Consider the following 24,569-nt stretch of genomic DNA (forward strand, 5'->3'; position numbering starts at 1 on the left):
AAACGCGAATAAACTAGTTTAAGCACGATTCAAAATGGGTTTTTTAAATAAAATTTTAAGACTGACTTTCATTTTTTTTAATTTTAAGATAATTTTATTATTATTATTTTTATATAAGTTAATTTTTAAATTTCAAATATCAAATATTTGATTTTTAAATATCAAATATCTGATAACATTTTTTTTAAAAATTAAAAATAGCGTAAACATGATACGTGCTAACCAGACGTTGGCCCAGATTGGTAAAAGAAATATCCGCATTTTATCATCACTGTCACTAACGACACCGTTTAAGGCGATCAAAACATTCTTAAACAAAGTGCCATCTTCCTTGCTTTGTGATTTTCCAGCAGAAGTTTCAGCAGAGATATCAATCAATCAATTCCGTCAATCCGCTTAAGTACGTATCTTGAACCCTAAAAGTCCAATCTTTGCAATGGTTTCTCCTAAATTTCCCTGCCAAATTTCCCAAATTACAGTGATCTGATTGGATACCAACTCAATTATCGCCCCTTTTATTTAATCTTGTGATCGAATTTTCGTTCTGAATCTTGTTACTATCACCAGTTTCTTTTCTAATTTATCCGGACTAATCCCTAATTTTAAAAATCTAATCCGAACCCACTTCAATTTTCAACCTTTTTATACACACCCGTGTGGATTTCCCCTATAGACCTGAAAAATCATTTATTTGCGAAGTTTTAGTTTCCCCCTTTTTGTTATACTTGAAGATTCTGCTATGGCAGCCGCTGCTTTGAGGTCGAAATCATCGAGAGATACAGCTTCTGTTGCGGCCTCGCAGTTCAGACACTTCATTCAGAACCATATGCACGCGGGTCGGGTCAACCATTTCCAGAGGAGCTCCAGATATGATTGCAATTATCACAATAGTCATAATATTTTCTCAAGCCCGCTCTTTAATTTCTCCTCATTCAAACCCATTTCGTTGCACGGTGAATACGTGGACAGTGGCAAGAATTTCACGAAATTTCATAGGAGTAGGAGGAAAACTGAGAATATTAGCTCTCAGGGGGATCCACCTGAGGTCTGGCAGCCACCTGGGGCTGGAAGGGATGGGATTGTGGTGAGGCCGGGGGTAAAATTTATCCATGTGACTGATAGAGATGGGCCGAATTCCGGCACGGGTGTCGGTTTTGGGTCGGAAAGTAAAGATGGGTGCTGGGGAGGGTCCAATTTGGGGCCTAATTTCCCCACTCCAAAGGAGATATGTAGAGGACTTGGCAAGTTTGTAATTGGACAAGAGAGAGCTAAAAAGGTTCGTTTGTTTGTTTTTTTAAATTTTAAATTAGTTATGAGCTCTTTTTATTTGAAACTTGTACAATTTTTTTATTTGAGGATCACTTGCTTGACTGATATCTTGAAATATGTATTGTGCGTAAAATCAAGGGGGGGAGTTGGAGGTAGAAAAAGATTTACTTTTAATTGTTACAACTTGCGATTTGTAATAAATATTTGAATTGATACTTTAACTCTGTTTTAAATTATCATGTGGATGCAGGTTCTTTCTGTAGCAGTTTATAATCATTACAAGAGAATATACAGTGATTCTTTGCAAAGGTGATTCTTCTTGATATCTAGCTTCATCTGACTTACTATTATTGTGCAGTTTATGGTCTAATAGGTTTTAAAATTATGTTTAGCTTAATCAAAAGGTTGCATTTATCTCCTGTCTATGGAAGTTAGGGGGTTAGAAAGTTCTGTAAACGGTTGCTGTTAATTGTTTTCACAGTTTATATGTATGTATTCTATCTGTTTTCGGTTTAAAGTTTAACTGAGTGAAAATATCTAATGTTGATGTTATACCTTGAAAGTTAGGTCTGCAGGGAGTACAGATGGCGATAAATCCGATAGCACAGATAATGAAATTGTTGAGATTGAGAAAAGCAACGTTCTTCTGATGGGCCCAACAGGTTCAGGTAATTTATTCGGTGTTTGAGTATGTGCATGTGTATATATATATATATATATATATATATATATATATATANGCATATAATACTCATCAGTGTGTGGACAGTGAACTTATGACAAAAATTTATACGAAGCATTTCGCTTTTATGAAGGATTATAGGATTTTGAAACTCTGTTTTGGTTATTGTAGTTGATCTTAGATTTGTGTATCATATCTATGATCATTTCAATTTATAGTTACTGTCAACCATTTTATGGTTCAGACTAATTGATTCAGTTTCCTTTTGGCATCCCCAGTTTTATCCTTGCCAGTAGTCTCATAAGGAATTATTTAATAATATCCATGTTAGTACTTCTTCCTCCGGTCCTCCTTTAACCATGTAGGTGTTATTTTCTTGTATTTTTGAATTTCTATTTCATTTGATGAACTATTTAAGAGATAGAGAGTTAGAAAATTCGTGTCAAACCTAAGAACTGTCGGTTGCATGATTATGGATTCGTATTGAACACTTTCTTTTCTCTTCCAGTAATATCAGTTGACTGTGTGCTTTTAAAATCATTTTAAGGACAGGGAAGACGCTACTTGCCAAAACTTTGGCGCGGTTGGTGAATGTTCCCTTTGTAATTGCTGATGCAACTACACTTACTCAAGTAAGATGTTTGTCTTTTATTTGTATGTATGGAAGTGTCCTTTTGACATTAGACTTTTTATCGAACCTGTGTGTTGTGCTTGCATATCGTTTCTTAACCGCCCGGACCAAAGTTTGTCGTAATGTCGTAACCTGTGTGTTATTTTCTTTATCAACGAGGTTTCTCAGTATAAGTAAACCAGTTCATCAAATGCTACAATGGTGTTGCTGAATTTGGTAACATCATTGTTCTGTGGCTGTATTCTGATAAATGTCATTTTGCAGGCAGGATACGTTGGGGAAGATGTTGAGTCCATTTTATACAAGCTTCTGACGGTGAGCAGCGTGTTATTTTCTTTCATAGTTGATATTGACTCTTATTCTGACTCCTTTTCTGTATGATATTATTTAAATGCGATAAATTCTAGCCAACAGCATTGCTGTTTTGTATCTGTATGTGTTTTTTGGGTTTGGGTAGATTCTTATATGTACTGTCGTATCTGTAATGCCCTACATTTGGTGACAAGAATCTGATTTTCCTTATTTGTTGTCAGCTTTAGGTTATAAAAACTTTATATTGTTTTTCCCTGTGTTTGTTGATCAGAAACCAGAAAACGATTGAAATACCATTTGATTCAATTTTTACGCTTTTATACTTTTGCACAACGGGTTTTTCAAAAATAATGGATTTTCTTACATGGTTTGATGATTTCATATTGCATGTTTCCTCACAGTTACATTAGACTTGTTGGTATTCAAATTACGAAGTTCATACAAAATCTTTAAGAACACCGATAAAGAGTGAATTCAAATGAACTATTACGAAGACTTTCTTTATCCAGAAAGAAACAAATGAATTCTGATTATCACCAGAGTCATTGCTTCACATTTGCTAAAATTTATGTTTGTGAAACTCTTTTGCTCAATTGGATAGTAAACTACATTACCTACAATTCTATAAATTTATCATGGAAAGTGAAGTTAGTCTTTTTTCCCCTTTTCAGGTTGCAGACTATAATGTAGCAGCTGCACAGCAAGGCATAGTTTATATTGATGAAGTTGACAAGATCACCAAAAAGGTTCTAGATTATTGCAGCCAAATTATTCATCAACGTACATATGCTACGTTTGCTGATGCTGAAATTTTTTATGCATTGTGTGTCTTGTTCTTTCTTGATTCTATAGGCTGAGAGCATCAACATTAGTCGAGACGTGTCTGGTGAAGGTGTCCAACAAGCACTATTGAAAATGCTGGAGGGGACTGTAAGTGCTTAGATTTACTTCACCCTTTGATGAACCTGAAGTAGTCTAGGTATTTTGTTGATTCTGGTTTTATGACTTTATCCATCTTTACCAAAGCTTTTTCCCCTAGAATGAATTTTTCGTACTTTTTATGAATATCCAGTGTAATCATTACTTCTGACTGAACATTTCGTCACGTTCAAAAATACTTAATAATAAATATTAAATTTTTATTTTATTTCTATTTCCCAAAGAAAAAAACATGCAATTTGTTTCCCCAACATACTTTCCTAAATATTTCTCCAAAGTTTTTCGGTCAAAACTTTCGAACAATATGAAACAAATCCATAGTGTTTTGATCCTAACCTGATTTATTTTCAAACTTGATTCTGATTAATGAATTTTTTTAAAATCAGGTGGTCAATGTTCCAGAGAAAGGTGCTCGAAAGCATCCAAGAGGTGAAAATATTCAGGTATGCTTAGATAGTAAATCACCTTTCTTGCTTTCTTATGCCTTCAACGAGAACAGCATACTAATTAGGAGAATGATTTGAATAACAGTACTCATAAGAGTGGATTAATTGATGTGTGATTTGTGAAATGGAAGTTTAGTATAGCCAATAAATTTTGTGTTTGCAGATTGACACGAAAGACATTCTTTTTATATGCGGAGGTGCATTTATTGACTTGGAAAAAACAATCTCAGAGAGGTCATATTACTGTATAAATCCAAGTACCATGAATGTTGTTACCTCTTGGTTTGGACTCGAACCTAAAAATTTTTGACGTATTTGCAGACGTCATGATTCTTCCATTGGATTTGGTGCCCCCATACGAGCAAACATGAGAACTGGCACTGTAACAAGTGCTGCTGTGACATCATCGTTACTTGAAACTGTAAGCTGGATAGCATCTTTGGCTTAATATACATTCCCACTTGTCCTAAATGTAAATATGCTGCAAAAAATTTCCAATGATGCATAATTATTTTTGCAGGCTGAAAGTAGTGATCTTATAGCGTACGGGCTAATACCCGAGTTTGTTGGGCGATTTCCTATCCTTGTTAACTTGGCCGCACTTACTGAAGATCAGCTCGTTCAGGTAACGCACAAATTATGAATTGTGCTCTGTTTTGTTGTGTTCACTTATCTACATTATGGTTTTAAATTTGTTTTTAAGGTTTTAACTGAGCCTAAAAACGCCCTAGGAAAGCAATACAAAAAGATGTTCCAAATGAATGAAGTAAGTTTTCGTTTATCTTCCATAAATTAACCATTTTCTGCGAATACAGATTCACTGTAATCAATCCATAGTCCTTTCTTGTTTTCCTCAGAAGTGAACTAGTATCATATCACATTTGTCAAGACAAAAAAATATCGCACCTTGTAAATTGTGATCTTGTTTGTTAGGTGAAATTGCATTTCACAGAAGATGCATTGAGATTAATCGCTAGGAAAGCAATAACTAAGAACACAGGAGCACGGGGTTTGCGTTCGATGCTAGAAAACATATTGATGGATGCTATGTACGAGGTTTGTTAGTCAAGTTTCTGCAATATTTGATGCCTAATGTCAATACCTAGAGACAGATTAACCGTTCGAAGAAAAAAAATTTTAAATTTTATTTGTAATTTTTCTATAATATTCACTCCCCAAATGGTCCTTCCCTCGTTGTCTCCTCTGAGGATTATGTAGATCCATCCTGACGCGTATCTTACTTTGTAGGATGTGTCTCTCGCCTTTACATGTTTTTTCGTCATCCTATCTTTTTACATGAATACTGAAATCAGAATGAATTATCTTTCAGATTCCTGATATTAGAACAGGGGTTGATATAATAGAGGCAGTCGTAGTGGATGAGGAGTCGGTCGGATATGAGGGCCGCGTAAACGGTGCCAAGATCTTTTATGGCAAAGGGGCATTCAACAGCTATCTTTCACAACAGAAGATTAAGGTTTCAGAGGTTCGTACTTCGTACAACCAAAAGGGTTTCATTTTTACGCCTTCGCATTTCGATCCATGTTGACATGATTGAATTACAATTTTTTTACTATGTTACAGACGCTTGCTGAAGGTTCCGAAGGAGAACCTGAGATTGAGCAGGAGCTTCCATCTATTGTTGCGCTGTAAACTTTGATTACGTTTATCTATTTACTGTGTACAGTATAAATAAAATCCAAATGCCGTTTATTTAGAGGCTCAGTTGATGCAAATTTGTTGTAATCTATCGTTCTATTATCAATGGATATGTTGCCATCTTCCCAAACATCATCAATTGGATCATATAGTGGCCTACAAACTCTAGTTCGACAAGCATCGTAGCTTTAAGTAAGGATGTCAAAATCAGACACGATCTACCAATTCGACTTGTTTCAATCCGAAAAAAATCAAGTTTGGGTTTGAGGTTTTCGGGTTCGGGTTGGACCCGATAGATGACCCGAAAAAATGATCGGGTTGAGTTAGGTTGTTGACCCGAGTTTATCAGAAAATTTTAATTTTTTTTTTCAAAACAATATAATTAATAAATTTTGCATATATTTTTTTATATTGTATATCTGAAAAAATATTTATTGTATATTTATATCATAAATTTTCATAATTTAATATATATTTTGAACATTTTTTTATTTTCTAAACAATTGTTTATTTGATTTAGTAAATATATTTTATTTTTCTACAATTAGACTTTCAAATTTAAATCATATATATGAAAGTTATTTTGTTATTATGTGTTTAAATTAAAATATTATTATTATTTTTTGAATTTTATTTAATTTTTTTTAAAAAAAAAAAAAATTGAAATCAGGTTAATCAGGTTGATTCGAGTTCGGGTTGGGTTCAAGTTGAACAAATTTTGAATAGTACTATTGCTCAACACGACCCAACTCACCCGAATTGACACCCTTATACAAAACCTCTCAGGCGATATCTGAATAGCTCAAATAAGTAGCTTGAATGCTACGTATAAATCAATGAAGTGTGAGCTGAAAATTGCGATTTACAAACTGAATAGAAACTTAAGAATATATCGCAACTGACTGAAAAACTGATTGAGATGTAGTTCGTTACTGGCTGTTGTTTTTCATTCACTTTTTCTAACTGCTTAAAGAACGAACTTCTCAGTTACTTATAGTCTTTGATCCCAACGACCACATTGAATGCATTAATTAATAATATCCATTGAGTAGTCTTTCAATCCAAGCAGACAACTTTTTTTTCTGACAGAGGTACGATGCATCAGACTACTATGCCTCATTTGTTCTGCTTTGGTACAGACTATCAGTTTGTCTGCTGAGATTCAAATTGCAACTGATGACTTTGATAACTAATCAGGAGTCAAGTTGGTCAAATGATCAGTTCAGTTGATCTGTATCAGTTCTAACTAATGTCCTTTCAGTTTGAACGTTCCAGCTCAGTTTGATTGAATCGGTTTAGCTATATCAGTTCTACGAATCTCATCGGTCCTAGTCTTCCGTTCTGATATTCGATTTGTTTGTCAATCTCCAATTCATCAGTTTGAGACTTATTGATACTTATAAGAACTTTATTTACTACAGTTCTTGGTCCAATTCAGTCCGATAAGTCTTCTTTAGTCCAATTATGTTCTTTTAGTTCAGTTACTGGTTTAGTTTAGATCTTCTGTTCGATTCCTTATTAGTTTGTCAAATTCTACAACATATAAACTTCAACAGAATTGATAATAATAATAATAATACTAATAATAATAATAATAATAAATATATTAACACCATTTAATCCAAAGATTCAAAATGATTTATTATGCATAAATCTTTTACGAACAATCATGGATTTTTATCGAAGACCACCTCATAATATATAAGTTCATAAAAATCATCTCTAAAAGTCTTCAAGCTCCATATTTTGGCAATACAAGCAAAAAAGCTACAACATGATGAACTTATAAATTTCTAGTTAAACTCGAACCTCATGTTTTAATCAATAATATTTCATTATGAATTTCAAAGTTAAATAATTCTAAACCATATAATAGTAAGGCTATTATCTAGCACAAGTGATTTAGTATGTCATATAGACCGATAATAAAAACTTAAAATAAATAAAACTTACAATTTGTACACCAGAAGCTGAAAGCTTTATTATTCAGACAAGAAGATTTTTTACAGAGAGAAAAGAGAGAGAAGCAAACTCGACCTTGCCTTCAAATTACACAAATGTAACAAGTATATAGAAGTGGTATCATACCTCAAACTTAGGATTCCAAAACAAAATATAAACAATAAATACTTTATAAAAGCAAACAATGAATATGTTACAAAATTAAAAAAGATGATAGTCATATGTCACTCATCACAGGGCTATATGAACTTCTTGTTATAAAATATTATTTTCCTTGATGTCTTTCTTTATGTGCAAACAGAGCGACATTAAACTTTTTAAATAAAAGCTACAAGTTCCCGTCGAAAAAATATAAGGAAAAAAATAATTTATAATAGGTCCAAAAAGCGAAAGCAATAAATTTAAATTTTGAATAATCAACAAATGCTAATCTATATTGAGCATCCATATATGTTATAATAAATTAATGTTTTAAAGCATAACATTTATCGGTAAATATTATTTTATAAATAAAAACATATAAATGATTTTTTTTTATAATACGTATTCAATGTATGGCAAATATTTGTGTGGAACAATCTCACGAGTCGTATTTTGTGAGACGAATATCTTATTTGGGTCATCCATGAAAAATTATTACTTTTTAAGCTAAGAGTATTACTTTTTATTGTGAATATCGGTAGGATTGACCCGTCTCACAGATAAAAATTCGTGAGACCGTGTCACAATAGACCTACTTTTCATGTATTCTAACATTATTGGATTAGTAATTGAGCACATACGATATTTATACCTAACACATTGCAGAGTGGGTCTCATGTGACACCGTCTCGCGGATCCTAATCTGTGAGACGGGTCAACTCTATCGATATTCACAATAAAAAGTAATACTTTTAGCATAAAAAGTAATATTTTTTCATGAATGACCCAAATAAAGATCCGTCTCATAAAATACGATTCGTGAGACCGTCTCATACAAGTTTTTGCCCACATTGCACGTAGGCTATATTATATATATATTTTTAATTTTAAATAAAAAAACTATAAAAAATAATATGAGGAAAGATAGATTTTTAAAAAAATAGAAAAAAATATTGAAGAATAAATATTGAAAAATATTATTTATGGAAGAAAAACAATTAACTAGTTTTGATTAACGATTATGTATGCATATTAAAAATTTAGAATAAATTATAAATCCACATATCGTAAATTTCGTACGAAATGTAGTTATGGATAAGTAATTTTTCCAATCAAATTCTGTATTTGAGTTTTTATTTTAGAATAAATTTTATGGATTTTATATTTATGAGACGGGTCGATCCATTCTATATCTAGAATATAAATTAATATTTTTGAGATTCAAAATAATATATTTTCATGGATCAGATCAGATAATATGAGATAATCTCATATGAATTATTTTGTTTATTTTAATATTTTATTTATTGCAAAAACAATTGTTGCACGTTAAACAAGTAGTTTATTGAAAAAAGTTATAAGATAATTATCATATAAATATCTTATTTAATTTAACAATATAAATATAAGGAAAAAACTTGTGTGAGACGGTCTCACGGATCGTATTTTGTGAGACAGATCTCTTATTTGGGTCTTCCATGAAAAAATATTACTTTCTAGGTCATCAATGAAAAAATATTACTTTTTATGCTAAGAGTATTACTTTGTATTGTGAATATCGGTAGGGTTGACCCGTATCACAGATAAAATACCTCTTTTCGGGTTTCAAATATTTGATTTGGCTATTTGAATACTTCAAATGTGTAAGAAAATACTTAAGTTTCAAGTAATATTAAGTGAGTTTTGATGGTGTCATGTGATACTTAAATTAGTACAAAGAGTATCTAATTAGAGTCTATAAATACATGATTTTACCCCGTAAATACTCATATCCAATTATTTGAGGATGCAAAAATATAATTTGAAGTTAATATTAAGTGACACCGATGATGATATTCGTGATATAAAAATGTGATACCTAAATTAATACAAATAATACATAATTCGAGTCCACAAACACTTGATTTTACCTTTTAAATACTCAAATTCGATTGAGTATGTCAAAATATATAGTTTGAAGATAATATTAAATATTCTTTGATAATGAGATTTGTGAATAAAAAACGTACTACCTAAATTGATACAAATAGTACCTAATTTATTTTCACATATACTTGATTTCACCCTTTTAAGACTCAATTTTGATTATTTTGGGATATAAAAAAATATAGTTTCAAGTAATATTGAGTGACTTTTGATATATCATTTGTGAAGTTAAAATGTGATACCTAAATTAGTATAAAAAATATCTAATTCGAGTCTACCAATACTTAATTTTACTCCCTAAATGAGAAGTACTTTAATTTGAGTTTGCAAATACTTGATTCCGTAAATGAGATACTCATAATATGTATTAAAATACTGGATATTCAAATAAGCAACGTAAGTTTACCAAGTGTTGGTATTTTTATAGAAGATACATTTGGATGACATATTCATCTCATTTAATATTTAAAAAAACAAATTTTCAACTAAGTATGAAAATTTTAAAGTACTTAGTTTTACTTGAGAAGTACCAAATTTGAGTTTGCAAATATGATTTCGTAAATGAGATACTCACAATATGTATTAAAATACTAGATATTCGAATAGGCAACATAAGTTCACCAAGTATTGATATTTCCATGAAATAAACATTTGGATGACATATTCATCTCATTTAATATTTTTTCTGTAAAAGAAAAAACAAATTCCCAACTAAGCATAGAAATTTTAAAGTATTTGTTTTTATTTGAGAAGTACCTGATTTGAGATTGCAAATATTTGATTTGGTACATGAGATACTCATAATTTGTAATAGAATACTGGATATTCGAATATGAAACGTAAGCTCACCAAGTGTTTATCTTTCCTTGGAAGATGCATTTGGATTCATCTCTTTTTTTTTTGTAAAAACAAAAAAAAATTCCCAACTAAGTATTGAAATTTTAAAATACTTATTTTTACTTGGGAAGTATCTAATGTGATACCTAAATTAATACAAATAATATTTAATACGAATCCACAAATACTTGATTTTACCATTTAAATGCTCAAATTCGATTATTTGATGATGTCAAAATATATAATTTGAAGTCAATATTGAGTTGCCTTTGATGATGAGATCCGTGAAATAAAAATGTGATACCTAAATTGTTACAAGTATTACATAATTAGATTCCACTGATAAATGATTTTACCCTTTAAAAACTCAAATTTGATAATAAGTATAATGAAAGAATATTGATGCATATAATGAATGATTATCAATAAATATTAAGAAAGAATACTAATGAGAATGATATCAAATGAAGTATTGCATTGTCATTTAATGAATACTAACAAGTATTGTGAATGAATATTAATGATATTATAAATTAATACTCATAAGTATAAAGGAAAAAAATACTAATAAGTATAATGAATAATTATCAATAAGTATTATGTCAAATAAATATAATTGTCAAATAAGTCATTCAGTGAATATCAAAAAGTATTGTCAATTAATATTGATGAGTATTTTATAAATCATTGATCCAAGAATCGATAGATATGCTTAAAGTGCAAACTTCAAGCTCATTTACGAACTATGTTCATAATGCATCTCCCAATTAGTCTATGATGAATAATGAACTATGTTTATTTGAATAAGTATCCTAATGAATTTTCTATGGAAATATTGCATATTCGAATATCCAATATTTTAATGCATATTGTGAGTATCTAATTTACGAAATCAAGTATTTGCAAACTCAGATTAGGTACTTCTCAAGTAAAACTAAGTACTTTAAAATTTTCATGCTTATTTGAGAATTTTTTTACCAAACAAATATTAAATAAGATGAATATGTAATCCAAATGCATCTTTCATGGAAAGACCAATGCCTGGTGAACTTACATTGCATATTCGAATATCCAATAGTCTATTACATATTATGAGTATCTCGTGTACCAAATCAAATATTTGCAATATGAAATTAGGTAATTCTCAAGTAAAATTAAGTGCTTTTAAATATTCATGCTTATATGATAGTTTGTTTTTTTCTTTTACAAAAATATATTAAATGAGATGAATATGTCATCCAAATGCATATTCCATAGAAAGACCAACACTTGGTAAACTTACGTTGCATATTCGAATATCCAGTATTCTGTTACATATTATGAGTATCTCATGTACCAAATCAAGTATTTGCAATATGAAATTATATACTTCTCAAGTAAAACTAAGTACTTTAAAATTTTCATGTTTATTTGAGAATGTTTTTTTTTACAAAAAATATATTAAATGAGATAAATATGTCATCCAAACGAATCTTCCATGGAAAGCCAACACTTGGTGAACTGGTGTGCTGTCGTTGTGCCACCAAACTTAAATTCCTACTCTTTAAATAAAATTAGTGTAATGGTGAGCAGGGTTGAATCCACAGGGAACGAGGGTGATTTTTTTCGAGTAAAAATGCAAATAAAAGGGGGGATTTTTGTATATGAATTTAATAAAATACTAAACTAAATTTATCCAAGAAATGAAAACAATATATTTAAATGATAATATATCTACTAGACTAAAATGAAGAATTTAATACGAGAAAGATCTGATTCAAGGGAGTTCTACTATTTAATTATATCACTATTCATCGGGCAAACAAATAATTTATTCAAGTTGTTCCAAACAATTAACTTTAAAATTATAGAGATAGCCGCTAAAATTCATGTGTTTTCTTAAATTAATTGACCGAACCCAGCATCCAGTCAAAACTTATCAATAACCAATTGGGCACGATAGCGTTCCATATTAATTAACGATAGCTTTTAGATTTGTGAAAACAGTTAATCCCGAAATCTAACAATCGAGATAGCTGCAATTAATAAATCCAGTTTTGTTGATTTATTTAGATTAAATATATTATGATATCACAACACATCTAATCTATGCTACTCATATACCAATCATTCATGACAATTACGGATCACTGAATTCATGGTTAGCAGTAGAAAATCATATATCAAATTAAATTGTCAGATTAATCGATATACAATATTCATATAATTAAATCATAAATCGACAAATACTTGGAATAAAATGAATATTGAATTTAAGAACGAATACCTCACAGTGATAAATTAAACAGTAAAAAAACCCTTAAATCATACTAGAAAATTGGAGAGAAAATCTTTGGGCCCTTTTCTTCTTGCTCTTCACGTGAGTTATTGGAGAAGGTTGGGAGCCCCCTTTTTTTCTTCTTTGCTGCGCTTCCCTACCTCACGTGAATTGATTTGTGGGGAAGTTGTAAGTTGTAGGGAATCAAAAGAAAATATATGAGTCCAAAAGCATAAAAGCCCAATAAATCTAAAATAAAAACCTAATCTCTAAAATTAAAAGATACTTACAAAATATCCTCCAAGAATATAGAGCTTTTTTTATGGAAAAAACTCTACCTTATATTTATTCCTTGATATGAAAATTCCTTATTTCTCATTAGGCAGCCAAGGAATGGTCACAAAGCGTGACCACGCCTTATCCAAAAACATCTTCTAAATTTTTCTGCTCCACGATTGCCACTAAGATTATATCGGAAACTTTAATTATGATATAAAATAACCCTTTTTAGCCCAGATTTATCGCAAGAGCAGAAAACTTCCTTCTACAATAAAATCACACAAAAATTTGTCATTTAAGAACGTTGGTAGTTGTAATAATGACATATATGACATTAAAATACAAACTATTATGAGCATATCAAATCTCCCACACCTAAGACATGCTTGTCCTCAAGCATAAAAGAATTTGATTCATTATTTCAACGCATTATCCTCTTTCTGCTTCATTTACTTGTCTGCAAAATATTTTGTCATGCACCAAAGCAATTTAATTTTTAAGCACCTAACATACCAATATCATGAACAATTGCTTCCATCAGAATGTGTAGAAATAAAAATTGCACAGGGTCCAAACACTCCTCACAGGATTCGCTCATTTCACTCGTAAGTGTCTAGGTATGTATCAAGGAGCTCTCATGTCAAAACACTGAAAATTTTTACCATAATCTTGCAAATATATCACATCTTCCGTCAAGTGAATGGATTAAAATGCACAAACAAGGGCTATATTTGGGTTGTACCGTGGCTAGATGTCAGGTAGGAAAAAAAGCACAATGGGTTTACATAATTGAAGAAATCATACGCACTTTTCACAAAGACAATTGCATCCAAATAATAACATCTTCAATCTCATTAAAAAATCCAAGAACATTTTTTTCTTCTTCGTTGCTCTTTTTCTCCTTCTCATTCCGCCTTTTCATTTTCCTTAATTTTTCTTTTCATTATGAATATATATTTTTTCTCCTCTCTTTTTTTTTCATATTTTTTTTTCATATGGAGTTTTTGAGACAACAATTTCGAGCATTAATCAGTCGATCTCAACAATTTGCACTTTCTTGGCTCAAAGCGATGCTAAATGCAAAAAGTTTTTATGATTCTCCAATTCAAGGTTCAAATAGAGGAATAACCAACAAAAGAGATTTATCATGGTTTATAACATGGTTATTTTCCAACGAATAGGCTCAGGCTCAAACTTGACTCACTAGGGGTAAATTAATCAAGGTAGGCTAAAAAAGAACGACACTGATGATGCGAAAGAAAACGGTTTGAACCTAATGCCTTTTACTTTGTTTATGCACCTAATTCATCGCAAGTTATCAACAAACACATGTATAACAATGCAAGTTCTAGAAAAATCAACAATGTATGACTAACACACAATCAAAAAAAATTGGAGCATGATATGATGATTGCTCGTAAGCCCAAAGCTCACAAAAAAAAACAGTACGTGTGCTAGACCCCATACACTTTGGATTTCAACACATCATCCAGAACAACTACCCATAAATATAGCAGTAAGAATGCAAAATTAGTTACACACAAAGAAAACATCAGTTTTTTTTAGACTCGTATCAGAGGCATTCAAGATTCAAATGAAAGATATAATGAATAGACACTAGATGCTTTATGGATCAAACAAATTCACTCCGTTTTACTCTCTCTTCCCCTTTTTATTTATTTATTTTTTTTCATAATATTTTTTACGAATAAACATGCAAAAAAATCGGAAAAAAATAAAAATTCAAACTAGAAATACTACTATATACCTCCTCCCACACCTATATGTGGGAATGTTCTCGATGAAACAAAAAATAGATGCACAACGCAGACAGTAAAAACGCAAGAGAAGTTAGAGAACTCTCCTGAAATTTGTTGGGCATTGTAGAACAAACTTTCTATTGTTGTGGCATGAGAAATTGTTGATCGATAATGGAAGCTGCTGAGAAGATATGTGAAAGGGGTGAGAACAAATAGGATTAAATAAAAGAAAAGTAAATTATTATTATTTTTTTAAATAATTTATTTTCCCTTGAGACAACATCAGAAGATGTTTTCTTATAAGGCGTGATCACGCCCTGTTAAGAGACATCTTCTGCGTATAGGGCCAAAATTTTTCAAAATCAGAAGATGTTTTTTCACAAGACGTGATCACACCTTGCTAGGAAACATCTACTGCATGTAAGCCAATTTTTTTTTTCAGAATTTCTTTATATGGTGTGGTCACGCCTTGTAAAAGGCCTCTTCTGCACAAAAGTAACAATACTATAAATATTAAGAACAAAAATTTGGGTTGCCTCCCAAAAGCGCTTGATTTTTAGTCGTCGGCTTGACCCTCAAAAGCACTCATTCAAAGAGCGGCTGACGCCCAAAGTATGTGTCATATGACACCATATATGAGTCTTGGTTTCATGTGCCCTCAAGTTTGGCTTGATGTATGCAATGTAAGCTCATCTCCTCAACAAAACGTGACTTTAAATAATAGGCATGAGATGAGAGTATCATCGTTGGATCTTGAAGAACAAAATCTGTTGAAATCGACAATGGAGAAAGACAAGGATCTTCTAGATGTATGTATGATAATATTATCGATGAGATCAAATCAATAGTCTCAGGAGCTTGTTCATCTCTCAACTTCATTGGTGCCAGCTCATCTTCGTTTGATATTTCTTCCAAAACTTCTTCAGATTAAAGCTCAACAGTTTCCTCATTTAATACCACGCACTTGTTTAATATATCATTCAATCGACTTATGATTATTTCAAGACTATATCCCTCGTCTTCTTGATGCTCGAAAGGTTGGTCTGTAAAATCAGATTGGCTAATTTCTGGAGTGTATTGGTGGATCCAACTCTGCAGCGAAGGATCCAAATACTGATGGTAGTCAAAGTCGGCCATATCATTTAGCAAATATATCACACCATTAAAATGTTGACCAAGTAGTGGACTACCAGTTGTCAGTGTCCCATTAAATACCCATCTTCATGTAACTGCATCCAAACCTATAAGGAAAAGTCGAATAAGAACATAGTTAGAAAAATCATGATTCCTAAATGTTGTTGTTAAACAATTGAATCTCTCCCATGCTGCGTAGAATGGCTCTTTGGTTTGTTGGGCAAAACTTGTGAATACTTTTCGATGAAACATCTCGAAGTATTTCAAAACAAAAAATTCTCAAATTCTTCTTTTCTCGATGAATGAATCACCTGTACAAGAAGAATGAGACATAAAAAAATAATAATAACAGAACTCGAAAAAAAACTAACCTTGCACCGTTCCCCGACAACGGCGCAAAAATTTGGTGTGCTGTCGTTGTGCCACCAAACTTAAATTCCCACTCTTTAAATAAAATTAGTGTAATGGTAAGCAGGTTCGAATCCACAAGGAACGGTGATGATTTCTTTCGAGTAAAAATGCAAATAAAAGGGGGGATTTTTGTATATGAATTTAATAAAATACAAAACTAAATTTATCCAAGAAATGAAAACAATAAATTTAAATGATAATTTATCTACAAGACTAAAATGAAGAATTTAATACGAGAAAAATCTGATTCAAGAGAGTTCTACTATTTAATTATATCATTGTTCATCGACAAACAAATAATTTATTCAAGTTGTTCCAAACAATTAACTTTAGAATTATAGAGATAGCCGCTAAAATTTATGTGTTTTCCTAAATTAATTGACCGAACCCAGCATCCAGTCAAAACTTATCAATAACCAACTGGGCACGATAGCGTTCAATATTAATTAACGATAGCTTTTAGATTTGTGAAAACAGTTAATCCCGAAATCTAACAATCGAGATAGCTGCAATTGATAAATCCAGTTTTGTTGATTTATTTAGATTAAATATATTATGATAGCACAACACATCTAATCTATGCTACTCATATATCAATCATTCATGACAATTACGGATCACTGAATTCATGGTTAGCGGTAAAAAATCATATATCGAATTAAATTGTCAGATTAATCGATATACAATATTCATATAATTAAATCATAAATCGACAAATACTTGGAATAAAACGAATATTGAATTTAAAAACGAATACCCCACAGTGATAAATTAAACAATAAAAAAACAACCCTTAAATCATACTAGAAAATTGGAGAGAAAATATTTGAGCCCTTTTCTTCTTGCTCTTCACGTGAGTTATTGGAGAAGGTCGGGAGCCCCTTTTTTTCTTCTTTGCTGCGCTTCCCTGCCTCACGTGAATTGATTTGTGGGAAAGTTGTAAGTTGTAGGAAATTAAAAGTAAATATATGGGTCCAAAAGCATAAAAGCCCAATAAATCTAAAATAAAAACCTAATCCCTAAAATTAAAAGATACTTAGAAAATATCCTCCAAGAATATAGAGTTTTTTTTTTATGGAAAAAACTCTATCTTATATTTATTCATTGATATGAAAATTCCTTATTTCTCACTAGGCAGCCAAGGAATCGTCACAAAGCGTGACCATGCCTTATCCAAAAACATCTTCTGAATTTTTCTGCTCCACGATTCCCACTAAGATCATATCGGCAACTTTAATTATGATATAAAATCACCTTTTTTAGCCCAGATTTATCGCAAGAGTAGAAAACTTCCTTCTACAATAAAATCACACAAAAATGTGTCAATTAAGCACGTTGGTAGTTGTAATAATGAGAGATATGTTACTAAAAATACAAACTATTATGAGCATATCATGAACTTACATTGCATATTCGAATATCCAGTATTCTATTACATAATATGAATATCATCTGTACCAAATCGAGTATTTGCAAACTCAAATTAAGTACTTCTCAACCAAATGCATATTCTGTGGAAATACCAACACTTGGAGAATTTACGTTGCCTATTCGAATATCCAATATTTAATACATATTTTGGTGATCTTATTTACGAAATCAAGTATTTTCCAACTCAAATTAGATACTTCTCAAATAAAATTAAGTACTTTACATTTTTATGCTTATTTGGGATTTTTTTTTACAAAAAATATATTAAATGAGATGAATATGTCATCCAAATGCATGTTCCATGAAAAGCCAACACTTTAGGAACTTACGTTGCATATTTGAATATCCAGTATTCAATTACATATTATGAATATCTCCTATATCAAATTAAGTATTTACAAACTCAAATTTCGTACTTCTCATCCAAATGCATATTTCTTGAAAATACCAACACTTGGACTCTTGGACTCTTGGAGAACTTACGTTGCCTATTCGAATATCCAATATTTTAATACATATTGTGAGTATCTCATTTACGAAATCAAGTATTTGCCAATTCAAATTAGGTACTTCTCAAGTAAAACTAAGTACTTTTAAATTTTCATGCTTATTTGAGAATTTTTTTTTACAAAAAAAAGTATTAAATGAGATGAGTATATCATCCAAATGCATTTTCCATTGAAATACCAATACTTGGTGAATTTACGTTGTCTATTTGAATATCCAGTATTTTAATACATATTGTGAGTATCTTATTTACGAAATCAAGTATTTGCAAACTCAAAATAGGTATTTCTCAAGTAAAACTAAGTACTTTAAAATTTACATGCTTAATTTGGAATTTGATTTTTTTTACAAAAAAAATATTAAATGAGATGAATATGTCATCCAAATACACCTTTCATGAAAAGAAAAACAATGACTGAATTTATGGTGATTGTTCGAATATCCAGTATTTTCTTACACATTTGGAGTATTTAAAGAGCCAAATCAAGTATCTGAAACTTCAAAATAGATACTTTATATGTCAAAATAAGTACTTAATCTTATTTCACGATGAGTGAGGAACTATATTTTTTTTTAAAAAATAAAATGACATGAATAAGTCATCATAATGTATTTTTAATTAAAAACCAACAATGATTGAATTTATGGTATTTTTTCGAAAATATAATATTTTTTTATACATTTGGAGTATTCAAATAACAAAATCAAGTATCTGAAACCCCATAATAGATACTAATATTTTGGTAGAGGAAAACACACAATTAATTTGGTGGATAAAATTATATTTTTATTTAAATAATTAAAGAGTTAAAATGTAAATTTATCTTTGTAGATAGTTAAAATTAATTTTATAATGTTGTTAGGTATTGAATTGTAAAATAAATCATTGGTACCGAATCTTAAATGACATATGTATTTTTTTCAAATTTGCCCATATAAATATATGAAAAACGTGCAGGTAGGAGCCTTCTTCTATTGGTGGAAAACATTAAACAATTTTCAAAGGAAAAGGTTGTTGGCTGGCTGCCGACTTGTCTTGGGTGTCGAAGCAAACAACCGAACGAACGAGCCATAGCGCCGCCGTCAGATAAGAAAAGTAAAATTGAAAAGAAAAATATACATGGTCTCAGCAGTAAACATCTCTTCTCTTCCTTAGGGGACGGAGTCAAAGATTGCTGTAAGTCCCAAGATTGTATGTCAATTGGACTTTACGTGATCGATTTGATTCAGTAGCTTCTTGAATGGGCTCTAGTTGTGCATCTATAGTTGTCGGTGTTATTGTGTTTTATGTTTTACATCTGGGATTTTCTCTGTTTGATTTAATTTAAATTTATTTACTTTTTCCGTGTTAAAACATTTGGTGAAGTTGGAGCAAAGTAGTGAATGTTTGATACCGCTTGGATCTTTTCATTTCTAAGGACTACCAGAATCGATCTGATTATTAATGTGAATGAAATGAAGTAGAAATTATGTAATGAGTAAGAAATTGATTCAATCTTTGATACAGTGCAGGTGGTGAATGGGGAAAGCTAATTATCCAAAAACAAGGAACATAAGACATGGTCACTTTAACTGAATTCTGATTTAGCTACTACCGCACTTAGAGTGCTGAATTGTTTTATTTTGCGATTCTGATGGGTGTTTTAGCCACTGTTATTACCATTATTAGCAGTTGAATATGGTCAGGCAAGTTTAGAGTTTTACAGGATATGTCATCAGAACTCAAATTCGCGAAGATGGGCGGAGAAGATTTGGACGGTGGGCTTTTTCTGCATGATATTGAAGAAATCAGCCAAGCCCTTTATTTGCATGGAAACCAACGTAAGGCATTGAATCCAACTTCTGATCACCGTATTAATGTGGTCCCTAAATACGGCTTTTCAGAATCAAGAAATAAATTCAAGATTCATGATTCGCCGCTAAAGGACAAGAAATTATCAATATGGAATTGGAAGCCTTTAAAGGCTCTGACCCACAACCGTAATCATACATTTAATTGTTGTTTCTTTCTCCACGTGCACGCTGTCGAAGGGTTGCCTTCGAATTTTAACAGCCTTAATCTATGTGTGACTTGGAGTCGGAAGGGCAAGATGTTGAAAACTCACCCTTCCCGTGCATATTTGGGAATGGCCGAATTCGATGATACTCTCATGGACTGGTGTACTATTAATTGTAGTAGAAACAGGGCTCGTAATTCAGCAAACTATGAACCCAAAGTCTTCTTGCTTCATACCTCAGTGATAGGGGCTAAAACACTGGACATTGGGAAGCACTGGATTGACCTAACAAGGTTGCTCCCAATGACTTTGGAGGAGTTAGAGACTGAAGAGGGGGGCTCAGGGAAGTGGACTACTAGCTTTAAACTCACAGGCATAGCAAAAGGTGCAATGTTGAATGTTAGTTTTGGTTTTTTCATGATGAATAGGAATTCCATTGAGTCAGGTAATTATGTGAAACTTCCTAATGTTGAGAACGAACGTGGACCAGCAACGGCAACGGAAAATTATATTACTGATTTCGGAAATAGTCATCAAAGAAGCCAGATAAATTACCATAGTACCATCCCTACAGGTTCAAGTAAACGGTCACATTGTCGGTCCCAGTCACTAGAACTGAAATTTCTAGATGACCTCCCAAGCAGAGGATCAGAACTCGCACATTCAGTTTCTTTGTTGTACCAAAAGATTGACCAGGAAAAGATGTGTGATGTTCTAGAGTTTGATTACGGTCATGAGTCTTTGCAGTCCCTAAAACCTAAGGCTGCCCCCTCTCTTGAGTCTGCTGGTGGTAATATTGGACAGGAGGTTGACAGTACCAAGTTTTCCATAATTGAGCAAGATTTAGAAAGCTCCATGATAAATCAGGTGAAGCTAGAACGGCATGGTAGTCAAAGAATGGACAGTTCTCTAATTGAAATTATTAATGTTGCTGAGATTTTTGATTGGGAAGAGACAGTATTTGATGAGGACATTGAATGTAATCTGAATCTTGGTAGCGATGACCATGACATGATTGATGAGACTAAACCCAAAGAAAATAGCATGTCCATTAAAGAACCATACGATGAAGAACTCGATTTAGTTTTCTCTGACATGATGGCATCTAGATCAGCAGATTTGGATTCATCACAAGATATAAACAATTGTTATGAGCAAGAAACATCCGAGAAAATCCAGTATTGCAATAAATATAGTAAGTTTCATGAATCTCTTAGCTTGGATGATGTTGCAGAATCTATAGAAAACGATTTTCTTAACATGTTGTGCCGGCAGAGTACAGATGACATAGGTTTTGATAGCTATCTTGAGTCTCCCAGAGATCAACTATTGAAACAGTTTGACGAGGACTCCCTTCCAAGGGAAAACGACTCTTTTGATACTGTTGTGATGGCAGAGCAGGATTTTTTTTGTCATACACCTGATGGGTATCGGAGAATGCCACATGCAGACGATTTTGGTTTGTCCCCAGCTATTCTAGCTGATGAGCAGTATATAGGTGGTATAACCCACTCAATGAGTAAAAAAAATGCTAAAGTAATTGAAAATTTGGAAACGGTAGCTTTATTGCAGGAATGGGGTTTGAATGAGAAGGATTTTCAGAATTCTCCATGCTCTAGTTCTGGTGGATTTGGAAGCCCAGTCTATGTGCCACCAGCAGAACCTTTGAAGTTGCCTTCTCTTCAAGAATGCATTGGTCCAATCATTCAGATAAAGGGTGGTGGTTTCTTGCGGTCAATGAATCCTTTACTTTTCAGAAATGCATATAATGGGGCTAGATTAATCGTGCAAGTTTCTGCTCCAGTTGTGTTTCCCAAAGCAATGGGGCTCACTGTCATGGAATTACTTCAGTGTTGGGCATCTGTGGGAGTTGAAAAGATGTCTATTCAAGCAGATAAATTGATGCCTTTGGAAGATATCACGGGGAAGACGGTACAACAAGTGATGCCAGAGGCTGAATCAATATCAGAGGTTTTTAAGAGGTCTGTGAATTCTTGAATATAGTGTCATGTAGTTGCCATCAAATTCTACTAACTAATTCTAAACAACTGTTTTGTTTTGCCTTCTTTTTTTTTTTCTGAAAATTACAGATTGGATTTGGACGAGATCGATTCAGATTGTGTATCTTTTGAAAATATCGTTCCTGTGGCTATAACCAATTTTGAAGGTCTTTTAATTGAAGGACTGAGGATTCAGTCTGGTCTAACAGATCAAGAATCACCTTCGAAAGTTGGGATCCAGTTTTTCAGGAGTTCTGATCCAGATAAGGCTACTGAAGTTTGTGTGAACTTTGGTTCTGAAAGGACATCAGGTTTGCGGCTCCTTGATGATGATGAGTTAGTCAAATACTCTTTGTCATTGGAAGATTGGGTGAGGTTAGACAGTGAAGGTTTTGACACCGACTGTGGAGCTGATGAAAATGGTTTGAAACTTCTTGCAGCTCATTGCACTGGGTCTTTAGAATTGAGCAGTGTACGGGATTATGATACTTCAAATAAAAATTTTATAATGGGTTTAAAAGTGCAGCTTAGAGATCCCTTGCGTGATAATGAAAGGGTTGGTTCCTCAATGCTTGCAATGATTGAAGTCGAGAGAATTCCCTCCCCTAAAATGCCCTGCACATCAGGGAAAATTTTAAATGATGAAAAGGATGGTTTGGACGAAAGATTGGTTGAAGCAATTGTTGGCTCCGAACAAAAAAGTTGGATCTTTGAAAAGGGTATTCCGCAATTTAAATTCTCGGAAGTCCATATTACTGGCCTAAGTACTTCACTTGGTAAAGAGCTTTGGGGAACTAATAAACAACAGCAATCTGGATCCCGATGGTTGCTCTCTAGTGGCTTGGGTCGAACCAACAAGAATCATATTTGCAAATCTAAGGCAATTATACAATCTTCTTCAACAATAATGAGAACGACATGGCCTACGAATGTCCTTTGGAGCATATCCTCAGATACACAAGGTGAAGTAGCTGCATGGGACGAGATAGTTGGGCTAAATGTGTACAAAAGAAATCCTGATATTATATTCCCATAAAAATTTAACAGCTTGCGGAAAGAAACAATAAATATTTGATCGTATCAGCTTTCCTGTTGGTTTAATTATATGTTGTAACTGCTCTGGGGTCCGAACCAGAACCTCTCTTTGACGTGGATGACAGGGTAATGCTATTGTTTTGAAGACCACAGAGTTACATTTCAAAGTTTTATAGATCTACTGTATAGCTTTATTTCGTAAAACATAGACTGAGTGCAATTTTTGCCTCGAACGATGAAGGAGATAAATTTGCTGTGATATATATTTAAAGCATAGATTAAATGATCAATAATCAAACAACATATTTCCTTTTGTAGCTGATAATGGACTTTGGAGCCTGTGAACCATATGTTAATCTTAAATATAAGATCTGCTTTTCTTGGTAATTCTATGATACCATATTTCCAACGCTTTTGAGAATGGTGTCCTATATTCGCAACAAATCACCAGCTGTGAATTTGTTCAATTTATTCATTTTATCTTGCAACAGTTGAGCATCCCACCAAAAGCTCCGGAATCTGTCAATTTAAACCACTGATAAATTCTTCAAGGTACGTACAATTGCATTCTCTATTTCTTGAAAAAGCATAGAAAATCCAAGAATAGTGATAGCATTTGTATGGAATCTCAATTACTGAAATCAAAGCTGAGGATGTCCCTGATGATTGTGGACTCCCTCGTAGGTCGTTATGACATATTGCGAATCCTCTTTATCTCTGTCAGCTCTCTTTTTTTACTGGGCATCCTTCAACTGCGCACCTGTAATAGTTCCTGTTGATTACATTTTATGGTCAGTTGTGTAAATTTTGAGGTTATTTGATAAAGAATTAAAAGCCGTGTCTTGGATTGACACAAATTGCGGTATAGTAAATATTGTAGAATTGGTCCGTTTATCAGCTGAGTGATACAACCAATTTGTTTATCTGAACCGAGGCTCTGAGTTTGAACGAGAC

At 32.3% G+C, this 24,569-nt stretch overlaps 2 protein-coding genes across 7 annotated transcripts; both read left to right on the plus strand.

Annotated features, from left to right (window-relative positions):
* The first annotated feature begins 234 nt into the window (after positions 1-234).
* LOC140982311 (CLP protease regulatory subunit CLPX1, mitochondrial-like) lies at positions 235-6,073 on the plus strand. Its single transcript, XM_073448788.1, has 15 exons — positions 235-1,276; positions 1,520-1,578; positions 1,837-1,937; positions 2,504-2,583; positions 2,847-2,897; positions 3,566-3,640; positions 3,747-3,824; positions 4,220-4,276; positions 4,443-4,513; positions 4,601-4,700; positions 4,800-4,904; positions 4,983-5,045; positions 5,213-5,335; positions 5,610-5,765; positions 5,864-6,073. Exons 1-15 carry the CDS (start codon positions 740-742, stop codon positions 5,930-5,932), a joined length of 1,725 nt encoding a protein of 574 aa, XP_073304889.1. The 5' UTR covers positions 235-739; the 3' UTR covers positions 5,933-6,073.
* Positions 6,074-19,550: 13,477 nt separating this feature from the next.
* LOC140982192 (protein PLASTID MOVEMENT IMPAIRED 1-RELATED 1-like) lies at positions 19,551-24,411 on the plus strand. 6 transcript variants are annotated; one of them, XR_012176218.1, is made up of 5 exons: positions 19,551-19,760; positions 20,091-20,145; positions 20,290-22,562; positions 22,671-23,741; positions 24,107-24,411. XR_012176218.1 is itself a non-coding variant. In XM_073448610.1 (4 exons), exons 2-4 carry the CDS (start codon positions 20,143-20,145, stop codon positions 23,614-23,616), a joined length of 3,222 nt encoding a protein of 1,073 aa, XP_073304711.1. In that variant the 5' UTR covers positions 19,551-19,760; positions 20,091-20,142; the 3' UTR covers positions 23,617-24,002. The 6 variants fall into 6 exon arrangements, 5 of the variants coding, with proteins under 5 accessions (XP_073304711.1, XP_073304712.1, XP_073304713.1 ...); XM_073448610.1 differs by lacking the exon at positions 24,107-24,411 and having other exon boundaries at positions 22,671-24,002; XM_073448611.1 differs by lacking the exon at positions 24,107-24,411 and having other exon boundaries at positions 20,096-20,145; positions 22,671-24,002.
* The last annotated feature ends 158 nt before the right edge of the window (positions 24,412-24,569 follow it).

The sequence above is a fragment of the Primulina huaijiensis genome, chromosome 8 (assembly GCF_012295235.1).
Source record: "Primulina huaijiensis isolate GDHJ02 chromosome 8, ASM1229523v2, whole genome shotgun sequence".
Lineage (NCBI taxonomy): Eukaryota > Viridiplantae > Streptophyta > Magnoliopsida > Lamiales > Gesneriaceae > Primulina > Primulina huaijiensis.